This window comes from Sardina pilchardus, chromosome 8 (genome assembly GCF_963854185.1).
Source record: "Sardina pilchardus chromosome 8, fSarPil1.1, whole genome shotgun sequence".
NCBI classification, from domain to species: domain Eukaryota; kingdom Metazoa; phylum Chordata; class Actinopteri; order Clupeiformes; family Clupeidae; genus Sardina; species Sardina pilchardus.
In genome coordinates, this window is record NC_085001.1 from 33671232 (window position 1) to 33694694 (window position 23463).

Genomic DNA, 23463 nt, shown 5'->3' on the forward strand with positions numbered 1-23463 from the left:
TGGCCATAATAGGTGTTCTGCATGGACTTGATGCATAAGAACAAAAAAAAGAAAGAAACAAAACAAAGAAAAACAGATGGAATTTTGACATACAAAGCATGCTTTTGCCTATAATTTTCAGAGCCTTCGCTGACAAATCAAATGTTATATTCTGTTTATTTTTTAAATTCTTGATCCATTTGAGATATGACATATAATTTAATGTCTTACACATAATACAAATAAAATTCACATGATGTAAGTTGAAGGGTACGACATATGGTCTTTTAGCAAATGCCTCTGAAACACTGGTGCTGAGGGCCAAATATGGCGTGTGCGTAGTGCAGTCTCCTTCACTGCCCAAATATTTCATACTGCTGGCTTTTGAAAGCTACATACTTTTTGTTTTCATTGTGTACATAGGTGTGGTTTATTTCCCCAATTTATCAGTAATTCAAATAGTTCTATGTTAAATGCAATAAAGCGTAATGAAACTGAAACAACTTCTCTCTAATAGAGCATATTTTATGTCTTGGAGTGGGTGTTTATCATGGCTGGTTCCATAAACCAAACGTTGTTAGGCCTATATTGTGTCTGCAACAGTTATCCATACCTGAGATTTCAGTCCATCAGTCCATTATTTTCCCAATGTCCAGCTACTTCACCTCTCTAAAAAGTATACAGACAAACAAATAGGCACACAAATAATGTCAATTCTCTTATAGCCATATTATTGGATCATCATAGTATAAAATGTTTCACCGTTGATAGCCTTGTGTAAACAGCCTGTAGGCTATATTCTTCATTCAAATTCAAGGTTATGTAGTCCTTCACATCCTTAAAATTTGTTCTAAAAGAATTTTCAGTAGGCTATTTAGAAAGTTTTCACTAACCCTAGATGCACCCTTTAGTACAGCAACGCTGCTCTCTGCTGGTAATAAACGTTATAACGATCTTCATTCACAAACGAAACCTAAGAAGGCTAAGAAGATCAGCAAGACTTGTGATAGCCTATTCTCAACTGATTTAAAGCAAGAGGACCATTCCCAATTAAAGTGAAACTATCTTAGCCGTAATGCTTTCAATGATCGAGTCACCACGAAATCAGAGTAAAACAGGAACATCCGGAGAATGCTGCAACATGTTTTAATGTGTCAAAATAATCGCTATGGGGAAGCACATTTAGGATATAGACCTACACACTTTCTGCAGTGGACCATGATCAGGTTGCTTGACGATGCACGGCAGAACTCGAGGTAATTATAATCATATTGAAATGTTGCTTGTTTCTCCATCTCCATCATCGCTACCATTACATCAATTAATGCTGTTGAGGGCTGAACAACTGTCACGGCCTTGGCAGAAACCTTTCCCCATCCCTCACAGGGAGAACTTTCCTGCTTCTTTTTTCTTTTTCTTTTATCTTTTTCCCCTTCCTCTGGCATTAACTGCTGTCATCCGAGCAACAACACAGCCCAGCGGTGTCAATTATATTTGATTGACTGAGTAAAGCACACACAAATAAGCCAAAACAATGGACACAAAAATCTATAGATGACTCCCCCTGTCAAATCACGCGCCTGTCTCCTCCATTTTCATGCTTGCCGGCAGCTCAGGCGCTCCAGGCCTAAACGTTTCTCTCTCCAAACACACAACAGCCCCAATTAAACCGCCATGGATGCTCCGAGGTGTGGGATGACTCCCTGGGATATTGCCTCAAAGCTGTTGTCCAATAAACGAGGCCTAATTCGTCAGTTTAACTTCACTTACTGAAAGCCCACTGCTACATCCCCAGGTGTTGTTTTTTCTATGTGTTTGAGTCAAAAGAAATGCAGTTTGATCTCTACAAAAATCACAGAAAAGTAAATAAGTAACTAGATCATTTGCATGGGTCCATCCATCATGTTGGACCATAATCTGTGTTTGAAGGTAAGTAGCCTAAGTAAGTAAGTAAGTAAGTAATATTTATTTATAAAGCATGTTTACAACAGTTCACACTGACCAAAGGTAGACTAATGAACAATGTTTAATCATAAGTAAACATTTAAATATAAATAAATACAGTATGTAACATTGGCAAGTAATCATAAATTACTGATTACTACTTTTGTTGCAACACCTACTAAACTAAAAGACAGCAGTGTCAACAGTTAACTACAAGTACACACACAAACATGACTGTACTGAGTGGAGAGTTCCATGGCAGGTAGTTTACTATCCCTGATGATGTAATCAGCATTGGACAAAGGCATGCTAGTGTGGGTACCTGATCTGCATGGGTTACCAGATCTGCATGGCGCGTCATAATAGATGATTTGTCGCCACCTCATTGGTCTAAAGCCGAGAGTAGAATTCGGCGGGGTTAGAAGCGTAGCTGCTCAGGCGATGCCTGAAGTTAAAGTTTTAATATTTTAATATTTATAGAGGACCCTTTCACAACATGGCAAGTTCAATGTCTGTTCATTCGACGACGAAGACGAAGGTGACAACCGCGATGGAGTTATCTGACTCGAGAACGGACAATTATTATTACAAGGTAAGACATTATTGGTTGTAAAAGTATGTGCTACAGCGAAAGTGTAGTTTTATTGAGAAAAGAATCAGTTAGCAGTGAAATGGCCATCCAAGTTTAGCATTATCGTGGTAAAGGTTAGCATGTCACATTCAAACCTCATCGCGGTGAAACGTGTTTGAAATACTATTCCAACTATTGGGTTTATTTTTTGAGACTTAAGGTATCGTAGCCTACTGCTAATTGTGTGGACTCGAAATGTAAAGTGTAACTGTGCTTTAGATGCGTTCGCGTAAATCGCTATTAGCATCCTAAACATAGAAAATAAATTAGCTTGCCACTGCTGTGTAATGACATGGTATCCCTGGAAATGCTTTAAAAACCTGACCAGCCAACATGGTACACTTATTAAGACCCCATGCATGGTGTTTCAACTATGTTGAGTCGAAATTTGAAGTATAAACATGCTTTAGGCGTGTAAACAAACCTGTCGTGATTTTTGCAAGTTAAATACAAGGAGGTGAATGGACATTTTAGTTACGTCTTTTCCAAGGGCTAGGGATCTCTCAAAATGTATTTAGTCTTTGATCAGACTTCTTGGGTATCTTCCTTATACCACATAGATATAGTTGCTACAGTTTGGAGTTGAAAATTCGAAGTGTAAATATGGTTTACATGTGTAAACAGGACACCTGATGTGTAATGTATGTTAATGAATAAGTATTATTGTGTACAGTAATGGGCTATTAGTAGGATCTAAACAGTTGATGTGTATTAGATGGATAGTGATTGAAATCTTATCTCTTCTAGAAAATGGAGCCCATTTTCTGCTTTGAGAAGGACTCAACGTCAGAGTTGACCCCTCCATAAAGGTAGTGGTCTCTGCCACTGCCCTGGTAAAGAACCCCGAACTGGTGCGCTCTGAGGCGAGGGCTAGAAGAAGGGAGGTGACCCCACCAACCACCGGCCTGCGAGCTGCAGTTTGGCCAGTACAGGGGTCAGACATTCCAGTGGCTACTCGGCAACGACGTGGGATACGCTGTGACCATCATTGTATCCCACAAGGGAGAGGGAGAAGCAGGGGACAAACCTGAAAAAGTATGTGCTGACCAGGGATGTGGAGAAGGCAGCACAACCGCCCCTGGGCACTGTCGGTCCACCTGTTGACTAGGGTCCATCGGATGCCACTCTTCTCGCTGCCGCCATGGAGGTCGACTCGTGCAGGCATGCCCCACCAGCCGTGACCCCCTTCTCCCTCTCCCAACCACCAGAACGTCCCCTTCTGGACACACCAGCCTCTGGCGCTCAGGTATGCTCAGTGATGACTTATTGTACTGTAGTGTGTGTGTGTCTGTGTTACCTTCAGTGCAGTACACTAAGGCCCTGTTTACCCGTCAATGTTTTTTTGCAAACGGTGATTTATTTCATCGGTTAGAAAACGTAGCAATTCTGCATGATTTTGACGACCAGCCAGCGACAGCGCAATAACCTGCGCCAAATAGTCTAGGCTACTTTTAAATCCACCACCTCCCCCTGCTAGAATAGCTAATGAACACGTACTGTAGCCTAATCAACTTAATGCAGAACTATATCCATGCGCATACATTTTGATTGAGCAGGAGAGATGGTCTGATACGCACACAGGCACACAACTAGGCTCGGGTCTATCCCATAAAAAAATAACTAAATTTAGGCCACTTGTGCTACACAGTAAGCAATAATACAGCACAGCGCACGTTTAATGCATGAATGACAGCGTGCCCTCTCCTGTCTCTCTTTCATAGTTCATTGCTTTATTAAGAATGTAGAATTGTCCCCCGAAAAGGGGGGGTGGTGGTGAGCCAAAAAAAAATGGGTGTGTGTCACCATGCTGTACGTATACTAACTAATATCTTCAGAGTTTGTCTTCCACAGATTTTTTTTTTCTAGCAAGACCACCCTTGTCAGCCACTCCGCATTACTCCCGGCAGAGACAGGTGTCTTGTCCTACTTACACCCCACCCGTGGCCTGCACCTTGACGTGGTGAGTGGGCTTTTCAACTACACAGGTTTTACTTTCATGTTCCCACTGATAAGTTGAACACTATTCCCAAGATTGTTGTTATTTCATGGCAGGCCTCAACGAAAAGGACACCTACGGCTTTCACTCTGCATTACCCGGGAGAGACAGGTGTAATTACAATCTAGAGTACAATGTCTACCCAACTATTTGTGGATGATGTTACATGGCTTAAAATTCCAGACATGATAAAGTCATTAGAGAAAAAAATGGGTTAGTTTAGGCTCCTCCGACTCATTACCATTTGAAATTATTGACTGGGAGAGCCCCCACCAGGAACACAGTATTAACCCTATGAGCCCGACTGACGCAAAGTGCGTCAAAAAACGCACACATTCTTCTTTGTTACATTGCTCCGCGATTATTCGTCACAGCGAGATGAGACTTATTGCACGAAAGAGCAGAACCGGGGCTTTCCAACGAGACTAGACACTTGTCTGTACGATCAAGTATGAAAATGAAATAAAATCATGAAGTTAAATCAAAGTATATGCTATTTACAGTCTACATTGCTTTACGTTCACCCACGCATCCAGAACTCTCGCTTGAATTACTCGCGGACCCCTTATCGCACAGACATGACACGCATATCAAATGAAAGAGGAGAAGCAGAGCTTTCCATTGATATCAAATACATCGATCATTTCGTATTATAAAATCAGACGAAGTGACAAACAAATAATAATGTCATATAGCTTCGGCTACCATTACTCTCGTTTGATTTACTCGTGAAACCGCCATCAGAAAGATATGGCACGCATGTCAAATGAAAGAGGAGAGCTAGTGCTATCCACAGATGCCATATACAACCTTCTAGGCCATACAACAGACGAAGTGACAGCAAAATAATAACTTCATTTAGCTCCACTTACCCCATGTTTTTGTGTGGCATAATAGCCTATGTTCATAATCTAATGTTATCATGTGTTTCTCTATGGCAAGTCACGTTCATAATACGGTTTTGAGAAAACTCCTGTATGGTATCCAATTCAAGACTCATACTGCATCCAAATTTGTTTGACAAATAAACACTTTTTTACATTGAGAAGACACAAAAGGGCTTAGGACGCTCAGGAGTCTATAAATCTACTCAGGTGCTCTTCTGTTACGGGTGAGGTTAGAATCCAAAGGAAAAAAGGGTTAGCCGAGATTTTTATAAATATAAAAAGCCTTTAATGGTTCATGGCAAGGATAATTTAAAAGCACATGGGCCTACGCGTTACGGCCATATTGGCCTTCATCAGGCCAGTCAGATCAGCTAGTGTCACAAATATGAAGCGCAAAAAGTGTCAAAAAGTCATTTCTCAGCACTAAATCTGGAAGGCACACACCACATATTTCAGTAAATTGCTCAGCCCCAAAGTATACCTCCACCATGGTTCTTATATTGCCATTTTCGGGACAGTCAGGCCTACATAACCATGCAAGTCATGTCGAGCTGTTAGCTTGCGGTGATGAGATACACGTCAAAATGTAAGAATTTGTACAGTACCCTTTTCAAATTTGTATTATTTAAAAATCTCAATCAAATCAATGCAAGTATTTATACATGATATTGTGGCAGATCTGGGTAGCCTAGACTGTGCTGAAAAAAACAATATGTAGCATGTGTGAATGGCACTTACAATGACCAGAAAAAATGCTTCTAACTAGAGGTAGTGAAAATGCCCTTAAAACAGCTTAGGGCTCATAGGGTTAAGTCAATTAACTTGAATGTGTAGATAGGCTATAGCATTCAGACTGGATACCTAAACATTAAATGCATGCTATTTTTTTTCTTTCTAATTAATAGTTTGTCTGAAACGGTTAGCCTATAGCCTTATAATGTAACCAGCTAATCGACAGGACATAGTGTGCTAAACTATCTTTTCTTCATTTTAATTTAATTTTACAGACAGAGGTGAGGCAGAGGAGTGCAGAGAGAGGAGACATATTGTGGAGGGAAATGGAGAGAGGAGATCAGGAAAGAGGAGGGAAAGAGGTAAGACAACAGAGAATGAAGGAACAGAGATGGGCTAATTTGTGTGAGAGGGAACAGAGAGATTTCAACCATATTATTCCTTGAGTCTATTTAGCAAAGAACTTAAATCAGTGTATGCATTGATTAGTGATTGCGTGACCTAGGGTGACCAGATTTGAGTTGGCAAAAAAGAGGACACTTCACTTTGTAGGCTATACAATGTAAAGTATAGGCACAACAATGGTAAAACAAAAATAATAAAAAATAAAACCTAATTGCACAAAATGAGACATTTTTAAAGTTAAAAAGTTGTCCAATGGCTGATACTTTTCAGTCCTCCTAAACTGCCTGCTTTTGCATGATCTCGACCGAGACGAAAACATGGAAATTATGTTTCAATTCGTCAGTGAACTTGCACTTGCGTTTCGGCATGGCTGAAGATGCCGGATAGTTTTGCGCGTTGCCAGTGGTAAACAAGGAAGTATGCGCTGATGAGGTGAATAACCAATTAAATGTTTAGGCCGAGAATATCGACCAATGACGGTAGCTCTAAGGTCAGGCTCTACACTTCAACTCAATGCAAAGCGAACTGTAGGGGGAGGGCGTGATTAGCCTAATATGTGAATGAAAGAGAGAGCAATGCAAATTCGGTGAAAACACGTTAGGCTAGAATAACAAAATCCCGGACGATTCTGAAATTCCGCCCGGACACATTTTTAGGTTTCAAAAAGAGGACATGTCCGGGCAAAAGAGGACGTCTGGTCACCCTACGTGACCTGTGAGGGAAAAATCAGTGATAACCTTGGTACAATCAAATGGTAACCTATAAAGAATATCAGGATACACATACACCGGTAGGCTGTGATTCGCCTTACAGTGACTGCGTCATGGTCCAGGGGTGCGTTTCCCGATAACGATGGATAGACAAACTTACGAGGGTTTTCTACGATTCATCTTAAGATCGATCGTTTGGTTTTTCTGACTGTTTCCCGAACATGCTCGTAGCGTGAACGCGCGTGCACCACTCTTTAAGATGCTCTTAAGGGAGCTGTCCACGTTAAAAGTAGGGGTGCACGATTCAGAGAATTTCACGATTCGATTCGATTTCGATTTTAAGGCTCACGATTCGATTCAAAAACGATTCTCGATTCAGAAAACGATTCACAGTATAGTTACTTTCCCTATATGATTGCAGTAGACATACAATTTATAAGAAAAGAAGCACAACAAATTAAATAAGTTTAATTCTACTCAATGTCAGCTTATTTGGGTAAGATGTATTGCTTTCATTCTGTCCACTCATAAGGATGGGCAGCATAAAGTTATAATTTTTACTACATTATTTACTATAACCTACTTAATAATACTATATAGCCTGCCCCCTGTCACCTGGGCCAGGGGTTTATAAAATAAGAAATCATATGATATAACCTTCTGATATTGATGCTGATAGAAGAGTATGCAACTTGCAGGTTGTTGATATTTCAGTTGAAAATGGAATCAAATGACACATTTCCCTTTCCTGTCAAAGTAACACTGTGGATCCTAGCCTACACCTCTCCCAAAGTAAAATGGTAGGCCCTAACTGTTTTTATACTGCGCCAGGATTTGAAGAAAGAGGTTGAGTAAGAAAATGAGGAAATGTGTAGGCTTGAATAGGCTACTGTAACATATAGCCTAGACTTAGATTTTGACGCAGCACAGACTAAAACCACTCTGTTTTTATCTCATAGGCCTAATAAAAGATAGCCTGCATAAAGATAATGACAAACTTTTCTGGCAACGTCTCATTTCATAATTTGTTTGGCTGTTTTTGTCATCACAAGTGAATACAATAAAGAATGGTAACGTAAGTTGGATAATTATATTCTTAGTTGTAATCCCCCTGCATATCCTGCTGGTGACTCCACTGAGGCATATGCGTTAAGACGCTATTAGTCAGTAACGAGAACCCTGGAGCACTCGTAGATCTACGAGTGTTTTCACAATGCTCTTAAGTTACGATGGTTTCGGCAAAGAGTCAGAAAACCTTAAGACGTTCGTAAGAGGGACTTTACGATCATCTTAGGCTTACGATGCTTTCGAGGAACGCACCCCTGGTCATAGAGTTTATAGTTTACCCCGCCTCTTTTTTTTACCACTACACCCCTGCCGATAACTTAACCTTGTATTGTTTTTATTTGACACTTCTTCTGTTTCGGTAACTGGTGTGTAGATTGCAAATCACGTGTTGTATGATGATAGAAATGTTCTTAATGTCCTTTGTTGTAATGTAACTCATTGTATTGACCAAGTTGTGTCGTGTGTGCAGAAGGTGTAGAAGGTGTAGTGACACAATGGTATTATGATACGATGCAAGTGTGTGAGAAACTACTGATTGTTTCTCTACAGACTTTGTCTATATGTATCCTGATTGCCTGATGCTTATGAGACCTCTTTGCGCAGAGATTAATAACCTACTAAGACAAAAACCTTATTTCAGACTCTGTTATAGACCTTTAGGCTAAATTTCTTCCACAGTTTTTAAAGCCAGTTTAAAACACTGATTGTTTGTTGGTTTTATTTTCACAGGTTGACAGGCCTCAATGAACAGTGGACAGTGAGACAGTGCTAGACAGTGGTCTACCTTTGGACTTGCACCAACGAGACATGGACACTGAAACTTGATTTCTCTTAATGAATATCTTTACAAGATGCAACACATATTGTAATACAATACTTACATACTAATAAACATGTCAACTGTTGTTTTCTCTGGAATTGATTTGTTTGATATTGGTGGTAATGGATTTCCAGATGTATGGACAAGCTACATTTTACATGAATAGCTAACTAATCAATGCAATAATAATGTTCCCTTTGATTTCAGATTTTTAGCATGAGAAATGCAAATGATTTAAGTTTCCACTGTGGTATACCCCCATGATTAGTCATAGTCATGTTTTGGTAAATCAAACATGTAGGTTTTTTTCCACATAATTACTAGGCTGTTGCCTTATCTATCCAGTAGATGGCAGTCCAGGATAAGAAATAGAGCCTACAGACTGAAGTTAGAAGACGTGCACAAATGCTTTTTTTGTTTACATTACAAAGACGTTAGGTAACGCAGTGCATCGATGTTTGATGTTTCGAGGTTTGTCAGGTTAGAAGAAGTGTGCAATGTCATACTGCAAGAAATGCTTTTTTATTATTATTAATAAAACGGCAGTTCCTTATGGCATAAAAGGTAGGTAAACACAGTGTATCGATGTTTGGTGGCTAGCTGGGTAGGCTACTTCTATGTTTCAAGCTTTGACAGGTTAGAAGCAGTTTGCAATCTAATACGGCAACAAATGCTTTCTTTGTGAAAATGTTACGTTCTCATGACGAAACCGGTAGGTAAATACAGCGTATCGGTGTTTGAAATTACAAAAAAGTTGTCAGTGCATCGTTGTATGGTGACTAGCTGGGTAGTTTTGACAGGCTAAACATTTGTTATTTAATACAGCAACAAATATTTTCTTAGTTTAATTCACAAATCCAGTGGGTAAAACAATAAGCTTGTCTACGTGTTGTGGTAGCTAGTAGTCGGCTAGCCGGCTAGTTTAATATTTTGAAAACGCTCGTGCGTCGCTGTACGTTGGGTCCTTCAACAGAAATCAATAAACTCAGGCGAATTATCGAACAGCAAACAACATTCTGACCAATGAAATTCTCGAAGTGTAACGGCTAATAGACCAATCAGAATGTCTTTGATGACGCGCCATGCAGATCTGGTAACCCATGCAGAACAGGTACCCACACATCCCTCCAAGGGTGTGCCTCCCCAGACCATCACTGAGCCACCACCAAACCGTTCATGCTGAATGATGCTGCAGGCATCATGTTCTCCACAACATCTCCAGACCCTTTCATGTCTGTCACATTTGCTCAGGGTGGAGACTTCCGGGTTGGACATGGCGTGAATAGGCGGTTGGTGAAGTGGCTCCCAAGTCTGATTTTATTTTTTATGTGTTTACCCCATTCATTTAAGTAAGGTCTACTAGGACGCACAAGAGTTGAAAGACAGCCAAGGTTTTGCTATATTGTGGGCAGCACTTTGTCTGGCGCAACAACTAAGACCTCTGTCTTGTCCATATTGAGTTGCAGAGAATTTTCTGCTAGTAAGTCCCGTGCTATGTGTACAGCACATTGTGTGTATGTGTACAGATATGTGTATAGCACATTTTAGACTGAAGAGATTTAACTGAACAGACCATCTGAGACATTTTCCAGTTCTGCTATCCCTCTTTTGACACCACAGTCTTTGTTCATTCAACATAGTCTGTACACATTTTTAATCTCTGACCATTCAATATCCTGATATGTACTGTAAGCCTGGCCCATAGAAAGCTCTTAACTCACAAAGTGTCTCCTAGTGCGAGTGTCTGCCTGTTACACTCACATGAGTCATGTAAAATACAGATGAGAGGGAGCCTTAAATGAGCAGCATAATGCATGCAAATAGCTCAAACTCTTTGTAAAAATCTGAAATAGCCACACATCAATGGATTGTGAGAAACCTTTGTCAGAACTCATGTGCTCTTGTGCTCATCGGGGATGCAGGCCATGATCACCTGTGGCTCCCCAGCATAGTGTTCCCATTTCAGTCATGTTTAATCCCATTTCACCGAATACTAATACACAGATAAGATGAGAAATTATCAGGTGGCTAAGATGAGAATGTCAATTAATGTGCAACAGAATCTCCAAGTCTCAGGACAAAAGCACTTTGTTAAGTCGGTTATGGAATAGTAATGCAGTTATGACCCGGCCATATGAGGTCTCTCTCTGTAGGCACAGCAGTGTAGTTAGTACAGCGCAAACGAAATCACCAGCACACCTTAACTTAGTTACTTTGGCCAACATTTGAGTTTTACATTTGACAAGTATAGTTACTACATACAGTATGAAGATGAATAGCATCAACAAGACAGTTTGATGCTGTAACTTTGGATGTCATTTGAGGCATTCTCTTTAGTTTTATGCCCTGCTCTTAAAAGTACAAAATAATCTGTTATCAAAAACATGACCAAAGATGGTTACAAGAGACATCATTTATTGTTCATGTCATCCATTTTTCAAGAAAGTAAAATTGATACTGGAAGATTATCCGTAGGATTGTTCAAACATGGAATGATAGGGAAGAAACCACAATACAACACATCGACTTTTTGCAGTTTAGTCATTCTTGACTGTTGTTGAAGGGTTCATGGTAAATGCTTCAATAAATGTTTTTGACAAAATAAACCAATCATAGATATACAAAATGTTTTTTTTTGTTATATACAGTGACACTGATTACAGTTTTGTGCTAATATATATTTTGAGTGCTTCCTAAAAGCATATTTGTTTGACATTAAAATTATAAATAAGTGCGTTACTAAAAAAAAAAAAATCTAAAAGGTCCTGATTACTCTTTGAATTGTGGTTGTAAAAGGAATCATTGTCCAAAAGCATGTGATATTGACCTTCTGCTCAAATCTTATTTCAACATTTGTCTTTACTGCTGTTCTTGTGGATGCCACTTGTGTCCCATGTGGCCCAAGTGTGAGGCCTGCAGCTCCAGGCTCTGTGCTCCCTGTGCTTCACCTGCGTGTCTGAGCCACAGGGGCCCTGGAGAGGCCTGCTGCTGAGCGGCTCCTGCTGGCCAGGGGAAGGCACTTAGACGGCGCTGGGCTTGTTGCGGCCCTTGGGCAGGCCCGAGGCCCCGGCTTTGCTGTCTGTTTTCCTGCCCGTGGGCCCCTGTGGCGAGCCGGCGCTGGACTGGCCGTTGTTGTTGTTGCTGTTCTGGTTACCGCTCAGCGTCTCCATGATGGAGCGGAACGTCCCGAAAGGCCTCTTCCACGTCTCGCCAGATTCCGAGCTGCGACCGCCGCCGCTGCCGCTGCTGCTGCTCCCGGTGGCGGCTTTCTCCCCGCCGGCCGCTCGGGCCTCGCCCTCGGGCGCCTCCTTGTGGACGACGGGCTCGTCGAAGGTGACGCGCAGCTTCAAGTTCTGGGCGGTCTTGCGGCGGGACGAGGGCGACTTGAGCGCGCTCTTGGGGCTGGTGGTGACCTTCTGACCCGCCGCGTCTGTGCTGGCCTCGGCGTCGGCCTCGCTGGGATCGGACGTGGGCGAGGGGTCAGGCCCGTCCACCGAGCGCGAAGTCCTGAGCGCCAAGGAGAGCTTGCGCTCGGCGGTGGAGCCCTGAGCCAGGTGAGGATGAGGATGGTGCTTCTTCGTCAGCGTGTACAGCCCGCTAGGGGCCCCGGGGGGCGGCGGCAGCTCGTCGCCCGCGACGACGGGCAGCTGATTGGGCCGCTCAGGCCTGGGGGCGGTCCCAGGGGCGGTCCCGGCAGCGTGCTTGGCGTCCTCGGGCGGGTAGGCGTCCGAGTCGGACTCGCTGAGGGAGCGCTGCATCAGCTGCTTGAGGCGCGCCAGCTTGAGCTCGCGCCGCTCCGCCACCCCCAGACGCCTCTGGGCCCCCCCCTCGCCCGCCGCCCCCGCCCCCGCCTGCTCGCCGCTGAGGAGCTTCCGGATCATGGTCTCTGACTCGGCCCCGCGCTGCCTCAGCACCCACTGGCCATCTCCCCCAGACACCTCCGCCGTCAGGGTCATCTCAGGCCAGGAGTCCGCCAGGGGGATCAGGTGACTACAGGGGGGAGGGGTCAGGAGGAGGAGGAGGAGGAGTGAGGGGGGACATCACATAAGGTCAAGATTAGAGGTGTGTGTTACGGGGCTCACATGTTCATATGATGAATTATGGCGTAATGGGAGAAGGTACAGTGATTTGAGTGGCAGTAAATAATGGGCTGTAGACACACACACAGGGATAAGGAGAGAAAAGATGCGCAAGATGGAACAAAAGGTAGAGGAGCAGAGAGGAGAGGAGAGGAGAAAAGCAGAGAGGAGAGGAGAGGAGGAGAGGAGAAAAGCAGAGAGGAGAGGACAGGAGAAGAGGAGAAGAGCAGACAGGAGGAGAGTCGGGAGAGGAGCGGAGCAGACCTCGGGGAGAGGGGCTGAGATGCGTGAGAGCCGTCTGCCTCTGCTGGCTGCAGGAGGAGCTGCAGCTGGTTCTGTAAGGCCACTCTGGCTGTGGTTTGCCTGGGAAGGGAAACAGTTAGAGTCACAACTCCACCCTCTCGTCTCACTAGCTCAGTCTGCTCTTGCTCTTTGTGTCTTTATCGTGGTGCTGGGGCCATGACCACCCATGAGTCAGTCTGATGGGTGGGAGGGTGAGGTGTGGGTGGGGCTTACTCATGGAGCTGCTTGGTGAGCTTCACCACCTGAGAGGCTAGCGACATGCACGTCTCCACGACAACGAGGTAGCGGGAACAGGTGGTGTGGCCCTGCCGCTCGGCACTCTGGGAAGGCCGCTCGCCCTGCTGATTGTGCACTGTGACATTTGAGCCATACTCCACCAGCGTCTAGAGGAACAAAGAGACACATCTCAGAAACACGCCATGCCACTACTACACAAACATGGACCAGATCACTCCAGTAGAGCTGAAAATAACAGGCAGAACTCAGCTCTGTAAACGCAATCTGTAGTTTAACTCATCTACAAAGCTTTATTCAGCTGAGTAGCCACATCTCTCCTTTACTTGGTGACTTGCTATGTTATAGTCTTCAACACTGTCCTACACTCCTGATAGAAACGATGCCAAAAAGAACAAGGTTCCACATGTTTCCTGATTTGCAAATGCAGGACTGAGTAACTAACTGTACAGCTGGATTGCTTTGGCGCTGCGTCATGTGTTGTGGCTGCATGTGTGTCAACAGTCCCCCCCCTCAACTGTTAACATTCTGTGGCTGGAGTGTCTCTGCCACCACTCAGCTGCTGCTGCTGCTGCAGCCATCCACAGACACACACACACACACACACACACACACACACACAGCACAGGCCCAGAGGCAGAGGCAGGCTGTGCCCGGGCGCAGCAGCAGGAAACAGCGGGGAGGGGCTTCTCATCCTGTCTCTGTTTTTCTACCGCCTCCTTTGTGGAGAAAAACAAGCCCTACTCTCCAGCGTCTGGCACCAGAGTGGGCAGGCCGGGCCAAGCGCCGAGGTCAGGACCAAGAGGGCGAGAGGAGGGCATCGGCGCCGGGCGGGGAGCCCCCGAGGGGGCGGGGCGGGTCCTACCTGGATGCAGCCCAGGTGTCCGTGCTGAGCGGCCACGTGCACGGCGCTGTTCCCCTGCTGGTCCAGCTCGTCCAGGGAGATGCCCTGCTCCTGCATGAACTGCAGCAGCCACAGCAGGATGCGCTCCTGAGCACGCACGCACACACACACACACGCACACACACACGCACGTGCACGCACACGCACACACAAACAATAACGTCAGGAGGAAAACAACAGCATCGAGGGACACAAACACAAATGACTCATAGCACATTCAGGGAAAAGACCTCCCTGGCACAGGAAGCTCCAAGAACAAGTGCACAATAAAAATAAAAATATACAGTACTTGAGTCTGAGGGGAAATGTTCAAAGAGTAAATTCCCTACTCAAAGTAAAAATAAAAACAAAACAACAAAATAATACCATAGTTAGAGGAAACTAGAGAGGATGATGCTCATGGCATAATGAGATCAACTGCAAGAGCAGAGATAAAGTTACAACAATAGATATTTCTTCTCATTAATTCCTTATAAGTGAAAGTGGAATGAGGCGTATCATGGATCAAAAATTCATAACTCAAAGACCACCCTATAATGCAGTGGAGGTACCAGTCATAGATATTCTGAAGAGTATTCATTTGATTTTAAATGTGTTTTGACCAGAACTGGAACAGTAGTTTGGCATTTGCGCAAACCAGATGACTTGGTTAACGGTGAGCCAGTCTATCTCCCTTGAGCGGTGGCAGGGCAGGGCAGGGCAGGGCAGGTGTGGGTGAGCACCACTCTGATCATGTTTCTGTTGGCGCAGCACTCATTGTCTTAGACTGGCATCAAATGACAGCTTACTAGCTGCAGCTCTGCCGTGATATCAGACGTCCCCTCGGCCCTAGCCTCCCTTCAGGAGCATCTGTGTCTCTAGGTCCCAGTACAAGCCCCTGAACTTGTGCTGTAGAGCAGTTGTCTATAGCACTGTACTGCACAGATGGCTGTTTCTAGTCTCTGCTATAGGCATTGTGTGTATATAGTTTTTTTTAATGGCACAAGAGTCCAGTAGTGGATCTACTAAGTAGCTGTCGTAGCTGTGGTATATCATGGCAGGTGCAGGTGGTTGGCGTGGGGTCCTACCTGTCCATAGCGGGCTGCATAGTGGATAAGGCTGGGGTGCTCCCGTGTGCAGCTCAGCTCAGCAATGGCCTCCGTCTCACTCACCATCCAGCGCACACACTCCAGGTGCCCATTCTACACACACACACACACACACACACCAGACAGAGATTCACCCGTTACTCAGAGTTACCATAGGCACATCCATGCATTCTTGCTGCATGAGCATTTAAAGAGGCCTTTGGAGCGCGTGTGTTGAGACGAGCTCGGTGTGGTGCGAGGCCAGACTGACCCGCACGGCCAGGCCCGCCGGGGTCAGCTGCTCCAGGTTGCGCTCCGTCAGGCAGTCCTCCCCCATCAGCGAGGTGAGGTGCTGCAGGCAGTCGGCGTGGCCGTGCGAGGCGGACACGTGCAGCAGGTTGCTGCCCTCCTCGTCCCGGATCAGCTCCAGGTTGTCCGCTGCAAGGTGAGGCTGGAGGGGCACACAAGGAGGAACCACAACAAGCACTCTTTAATCTCATGCTCTCGCTCAGATGCCACAATGTGTGTCAGTGTGTAGGCTGGGGACTGGGGAGTACCAGTGTTCACTGCTGTATGGGGCATTCGCGTTTGACAAAAGTTTGGCATTTTTCTGTTGAGCTGAGAGTAAATACATTGTGACATGGCATTTGGTCAGAATGGGAAAGAAAAATACCCCAAAGCCAAAGCCAATGTAAACTCCAGTCCAGTGGTGTTCATGGTTGGCCCGAACGAATCAAATGAACTCAAAGCTATGGTGACTGGCAACACAAACTGTACGCTTAAAATGTCATTACTCTGACATTCCAACCTTTTTCTGGCGATTACAGGACAAGTTTACCCCAGAGGACTAGGAGACAAATGTCTTAATCTGAGTTACACACTTTATACCATGGATATTGCACATATTCTGTATACTACACTTATTGATTCCTAAGTTCTTTGTTGTCATTTACCATCAAGGAATGCAGTAATATGTGATGCATTTTCTACATTCCTCTGGCTTTCTTTCTAGAGAACATTTCACAAACACATCGGTCAGTGCGGAGCAACCACCCGTGAATATGAACCGATGTGCAAACAATGACACTGAATACTGAGAAGAGAACAGGGGGACCTGCAAGAACTAGTTCAAATGTTTTCTCACCAGCAGTGAGATCTGTCCCTCGCGGACAATGTTGATGATGTTCTGGCTCTTCTTGGCCTCGTCGTCACATTCTCCAAAGCCCCTGGAGCCCCCCCAGGCCTTCCCAGCTTCCTGCCTGCCCGTGGTGCCACCTTGCAGGGGGAACATGGACTGGCTCCCTGATACATCTGACCCTGCTTTCAGGGCCTGCATGTCGGGATATGGTCTGCTTACTGCCAGAGCGCCCCCGTCAGGTGTGGAGGTGCAGTGCAGAGCCGTGGCAGCGGAGGGGCACACGGGCTGGAAGGCGCCCGTAGGCGAGCGCAGGAAGTCGGGCTCCAGGGATTTGGACTTGCGCATGTCGGGCCACTTGACGGGGGAGAGGACGCAGAGCTGCGGCCCTGCTGCGGCGCTGTCGCTGTGGGGCAGGGTGGAGGTGCGGCTCAGGCCGTGGCTCCTCTCGCTGGTGCTGCTGCCACCGCTGCCCCCGGCGCCCCCCACAGACCCCGAGCCGCCCAGGGCCCTGCGATCGGAGCCCACCCTGGGCAGAGTCGCCATCTGCTGGCTGGACTTGATGTAGGGCACGTCCAGGATCTCATCCATATCCAGGTCATAATGCTCCAGCTCTCCCAGCAGGGCCCCTGCGTTCACGCCCATGCGGGGCTTCACACCCTGGGGCTCGGAGGCAGATGGCGCCCCCCCGGCCACCTGGCCCACTTTGGCCACGTTTCCCTCGTCTTTGCTCCGCTCGCCATTCTGCGTCAAAACCTTGCCGTCCGCCTCGCTGTCCGGCACCTCGGGCTGGTGTTTGAGTGGCGACACTCGCTTGACCGGCCGGAACTTGCTGTAGACGTCGGCAATACCTGTAGGTTTGACACCAGCCCCATTGTGCGGTACACCTCGGCTCCAATTGATGGCTGGAGCTGATAAGACAAACACACATTGCACTCCAAGTTTATCTCTACTCCATCTATTTCACCACTATGTTTATTTATACTCCATGTGTTTCACCACTATGTTACCACAGCGACCCCCACCTCACCCCAATACACACACACACCACACACAACCACACACACACACACACACACACACACACACACACACACACACACACACACTATTGTTTTACATAAATGCTTCCAATGAAATGTCTGGGGAAACCTAGACTTATTAATGAGGTTCGTCATGTCTCATATAAAACCAAGAACTCCACTTGGGCGTGGCTTCTAAAAACAAATTTGTCAAATATGTCGGCAACCCAAAAAGGTTCCCAGAGCCAGTCTGACACAGGTGGTCAGTACCTTGTCTTTCTTCATTCTGTCCTTCTGTCCTTCTGCACAGCTCTGGAATGCTTTTGGCGGAGTACTAGAGGGAACAACACATCCAGAGTTTCACATTCATGACTTATGATCACATGAAACACCCACGCCAGCCAATGTGAGAAATCTTTAAAACAGGTTGTTCATGATGTCACTGTTTTATTGGAATTGGATATTAGAAATCATCATAGAATGATTCATCATTAACACAAATGTATGTCTATTTTGCTCATTTCAAACTCTACACAACACAACACTGATATATTATATATTTTATTATCCTATATTATACGCCTGTTTAACTTACAGTAATCTAAGCTACCACATTGCTCTGCACAGAGATGATTTAGTCACATGAAAATGTGTCCGTAACAAAGTGAACGTACAACATGCATTACTGCTTGTGTGGGTTCATGACTAGTCATGGTGTGTTGGCTCACCCCTGTGTGGGGATTTTAGTGACTGCAGTCATAAACAAACAAATTCCATCAACAAATATAGAGTCATGAAATCAAGGCATCCAGTTTTTAAGTGTGATGTGCTGCAGCTGCCGTTCTTTCGTTTAGTTTTGACTCACAGCTAAGTCATCACTGAAGTCAATCTCGTCCAGATCCAGGTACTCTGGGACGTCCATGTCCGGCCAGCATTCTGGCCTCTGGCCACCCGGGAGAAAGCAATCTGTAGAGCAACACACACACACACACACACACACACACACACACACACACAGACATAGAGAGAGACAGGGAGAGATAGCATGAGATTCTAAAGTCAAATATTCTATCATACAAAAAATGTGTGAACAAACAATGTGGAGAAACATTCGTATATGTCTCAAATAACCCAAAACTAGGCTACACAAACTAGTTGCCTCATGTGAGGGTGCACTCATATGACCACCATCCCAAGAGCAATACTAATTCAGATATTACAAATCACCATTTACAATCGGCTTTACTAGTTACATCTCGGCTATTCAAGGGTGGGTGTGCACTTTCCGCATAATACATTCAAACTTACTTCCCCAAACAGCTTCAACTAAATATTTTACTGAAGTAGGCTAGCATTTGACTTAACACTTTAATCTGGGGTTTCATGAACCACAAACAATGGCTGTTGTTCTTGTGCAGACCTCAGGGTTGCATGCAGCTGCTATCAACAATCAGACGCCCTTGCCTTTATATGGTTATGGACACCAATGGCTACAAAAGTAGGCCTATATCAAAATGTTTTGAGAACTTATAAAAAGTAACAATATATGATTGGACATGACAACCTTATGTTTAAAACTAGCTGTGCGTTTGGCATAAATGAAGATGTTGTTTTATGAAATAAGTTTTAAAATATTACATCAACAACAAACATCTCATCTCTATAAATAGGTGTGTGAGAATGGAGTTACTTTCGCGGAACACAATCGCATACGAAAAAAGTGAACCCGCATTTCCTGTGGAAAAAGAATACTGAGGCCAACATTGTGTGAAGAATGGATGGATGCAGGAGTTACATACGTTGGAAACACAGTTAAAATATTTAAAAAAATAAAATGTCCAACGACAGCACCTGGCCCTGTCCCTGTTTAGTAAGCAACTGTAGTCAAAGTTAACTTAACTTAACGCCTTTGTAATGACAAAACCGAAATTTCAAGGCCAGCGTCCTAGGTGACAGTCAGCTGATGGATTGAATGAGACTGGTGACAAGCAAGGGGGCAAAACAAGGCGCCCTACATTTGTTACAATGTGTCAATTCAGTTGCGATGCATCTTACAGAATTATCCATACGTAAATCGATTAGGTTTCCTCCCGTTAGTAACAAAAGTGTAATTACTGTGGCCTTTTGACAAAACAAGGTGGGATAATAGCTTTGTTAACGTGCCCTCGCTCCACAGCCCGGACTGGCCTACTATTCTAAATCAAGGATACCGATCTTAGCCAATTTCGCTAACGTTAGCGTTACATACAACTGGGATTTGGTTTGCTACGAATTTTGAGCATAGGTTTGAAATAGACTGAAAACCTTAGCATTAGCTAGCATGCTAATACGACTGTATCATTTAAAATCAACAATGTATCTTCCTATGTGAAAAGCATCCACAATCAACAACAAAGCGCGTCAGTTGTATTATAAATAAATAATTAGGTTTTTCTGACGACCCGTTTAGTTTAACACCACGAGCTTCAATAGTTCTCCTTCGCTAGCGTTTGGTAGCGAGCCCTGCTTGCCAGCAACCATTGGTTATTGTTCGCGTGGCTAGCTTTCCTTGAGCCATAATCATTGTTGTAGCTAGCCACTAACGTTACCAACCTATTTTGTTAGTACGAAGGAATAGCATCAAACCAAAAACTAAGTCTTCATCAGTAATTAGGTAATGAGTGCCGAGTTTTTTGTATATAATTACCTCAGCCGATGTGATTGGCGTTGATTCCTTTTCTGCCTTCTCCTTATTGTCAAACAATCTTCCAGCTGTTCTCCTTAATGTTTAGCTGGAAGCCAAGGAATTTGACATGGGGAGCTGTCGACGCACCGTTATTCAGAGCTCTAGAGGATCTGGAGAGCATTGCTCCGTTCCTACGGAATCGGTGTCCCTCTAGTGGTATGACTTCCAAAATGTGCTCCTAGCCTGCTATCCAGTAGGTAAGATTAAATAAAACACCTCCAGGAAACCATACGGTCTTATCATCCATGCCATACCCGTTAAATCTCAGCAGCTGAGATACGAATGAGACGATTCAGTATTCAGGATAAGTTTGGAGTTTGGAACTCTAAAAAGCCCATTTTTATTTTCTACCACTAGAGGTCAGTGTAGTTTTGAGTATAATTCTACGGAGCCCCTTACAAAGTCCGACAGGCTGCTTGTGCGCACTGCAGCGCATATGTGTAACAAGATGATACTTTCAACATTTTACATACACATTTTGACTTAGAATTCAGACTGCTTTTTGGGTAGGCCTACTTTTGGCAATATTGATAATGTTTTAAAAGGCCTCTCCAAGTAGCCTATGGGCAGCAATATCACTTCAGTAGGCTAGGCCTAGGCTAGACTTAAATCTACTGTTGAAGTTTCAATAGACGCTATAAAAGTGTATATGTGTTATTATGTGACTAAAATGTACCAATAGATGGTATCAACAGTGTTTCAAGTGTCTGATAGTCTATTTGCGACCATACATTCATAATAGATCACGATGTGCACTCTAAATACAGGACTTGGAAAAGCATTCCTAATGCACAGACCGTCGCAAGTGCCTCCTGGATCCAGACGGCGATCCGGATCACACATTTAGCCTAACAGTTTCTTCTTTGGGTAATTTCTTTCTTTAAAATGTAATCGAAATCCATAACAGACAAACAAACATAGGCCTACCTCCTTGGCGGATATAGCCTAATTGTATATGGCAAATTTGAAAATAGGCTAGATAGTGCAACATGAGATCTGCTTATCAAAAGGGGATAGGCCTTATGGTATTTCAGTAGCCTAGGGATTAGGCAGAGGCTTTTGTCCAAAGTGACTAATAATAAACAACAATGGCAATGCATAATAGGCTATTAATAACTCAAGAAATGCAATAAGTGTATGCTGAACAGATGCCTTTTATTAGTCAAAACAGACTTTTACAAACAAGCAAACAAACAAAAACACTATTAGGCTAGGGCCTACTATAACGGCTACAGCAGCTGAAAAGCCAAGCTGAAAGAAGGATGGTGGTAAATATCACGTTTGCCACATCCCATCTAGGGTGAGATAAGGTAAATTGGGACATCAGGTAAAATGGGACAAAGTTGGTTTTAGACCTTTATCTCTTTAAATATTAGCAGCCAATCAGAAAACATGTCATTATATTGTCATTACATATGTCCTTTACCAAATAAAATCATTTTGATTGGTCTAAAGTATCACAAATGGGAGGTGCCAAGATTAAAAACATCAGTGGACCCAATAATTGCAAGGAAAGCCCCATGGCAAGCCGATTCTGTCTTAATAATCATAAGGATATTGTAGTTGAAACAAAAACAATATTATATAAAACTCTCATGAAATGTATGCTATTTCATGAGAGGTTTAAATTAATATCAAAACTTTTGGGCTGTGTCCTTTACTTTTTTAAGGAAAATAAATTTTAGCATCAGGCAAATTGGGACAAAAAAATCAGCTAAAATGGGACACTTTTACATTACATTTGCCATTAGCGTTAAGGTGTTAGCATATTAGCCGCATATTAGCCTTTTCACACTCAAAGTAGGCCCATACACTCACACACACTTACACACACTTGCACGCTTGTGCTTGTGCACACACGCACCCACCCACACACACATCTGAACACTATCATTCAATGATTAAAAAATACAAATAAACATTGTCATTATTCTACAATGTGTTGCACATTTTTCAATTCTAAACTGACTGTCCCATTTTACCTGACCGAGTGTCCCATTTTACCTGAACACTTTCTTGGTCTGAGGTATGGTGTCTTGTGGTCTTTGAAGGTTAATATCTTTAAAAAATATTATATTTGGAAGCATATTTTCTGCACAGAAATGTTGCTAAGACTCATATGAAGTGATAAAAGTCTTCACTTTCACCCTGTTTGGCATTTTAAATAGTTTTATTTGTGATCTACCAAAAAGTGTCCCAATTTACCTTATCTCACCCTATACATTCATACCCAACACGGTGGCAAACTGAAAACAATGCTTTGTCTGTTTTCCTCAGATGTCTGTTCCTCAGGTGTCAGACGGACCTGCTCGAGAGGTCAACAGCACATCAAGCTGAGCCTTGATGATGGCCTCCAGGTAACTTAACGCACAGTTGCAATGAAATGTTTGATTATGCACAATCTTAGATCCAATCTTTTTTCATTCCATTTCATAATTAACCCAAAACATTTCTATTTTGTTTTTCGTTTTTTTTAGTCTCTGAGCTTCAGCAGCCAGAAAGCCGAACAGGTCATTGTTCAACAACAGATGTGGCAGGCGAAGATTGACAAAAAGTTGGAGGAAAAGATGGCACGTCTCCAGGCTGAGGCCATTAAAAAGGAGGAGAAGATCAGAGCTGCTGAACAGAAAAAGAGAAGTCAGATGGAGGAGAGGACCAGGAAGAAGCTGGACAAGATACACAAGGCAGAGCTGAAGGAGAAGAAGAGGAGGGAAGCTCTGAAGAAAAAAGAGGCTGAACAACTGGAGAAAAAGCGAGCAAGAGAGGAGAGGGGTGAGACCAGACAGTCAATATTTTGTTTCTGTTTCAGGAAATCTTCCTAA

At 44.0% G+C, this 23463-nt stretch overlaps 2 protein-coding genes and 1 long non-coding RNA gene across 4 annotated transcripts; 2 read left to right on the top strand and 1 right to left on the bottom strand.

Annotated features, from left to right (window-relative positions):
* The first annotated feature begins 1224 nt into the window (after window positions 1-1224).
* LOC134089760 (chromatin assembly factor 1 subunit A-like) lies at window positions 1225-23463 on the top strand. Its single transcript, XM_062544201.1, has 3 exons — window positions 1225-1235; window positions 22919-22998; window positions 23119-23463. Exon 3 carries the CDS (start codon window positions 23170-23172, stop codon window positions 23461-23463), a length of 294 nt encoding a protein of 97 aa, XP_062400185.1. The 5' UTR covers window positions 1225-1235; window positions 22919-22998; window positions 23119-23169.
* LOC134089674 (uncharacterized) lies at window positions 3434-9194 on the top strand. Of its 2 annotated transcripts, none has more exons than XR_009940108.1 (3): window positions 3434-3800; window positions 4406-4514; window positions 9082-9194. It is a non-coding gene; the product is annotated as an uncharacterized LOC134089674 (long non-coding RNA). The 2 variants fall into 2 exon arrangements; XR_009940109.1 differs by lacking the exon at window positions 9082-9194 and adding an exon at window positions 6445-6533.
* sncaip (synuclein, alpha interacting protein) lies at window positions 11571-20846 on the bottom strand. The gene is made up of 10 exons (XM_062543705.1): window positions 20603-20846; window positions 18782-18882; window positions 18187-18250; window positions 16904-17805; window positions 16031-16210; window positions 15760-15873; window positions 14654-14779; window positions 13768-13937; window positions 13516-13614; window positions 11571-13162 (listed from the first exon to the last, which is right to left on the bottom strand). The coding sequence occupies exons 2-10, from the start codon at window positions 18836-18838 to the stop codon at window positions 12193-12195; spliced, it is 2682 nt and encodes an 893-aa protein (XP_062399689.1). The 5' UTR covers window positions 18839-18882; window positions 20603-20846; the 3' UTR covers window positions 11571-12192.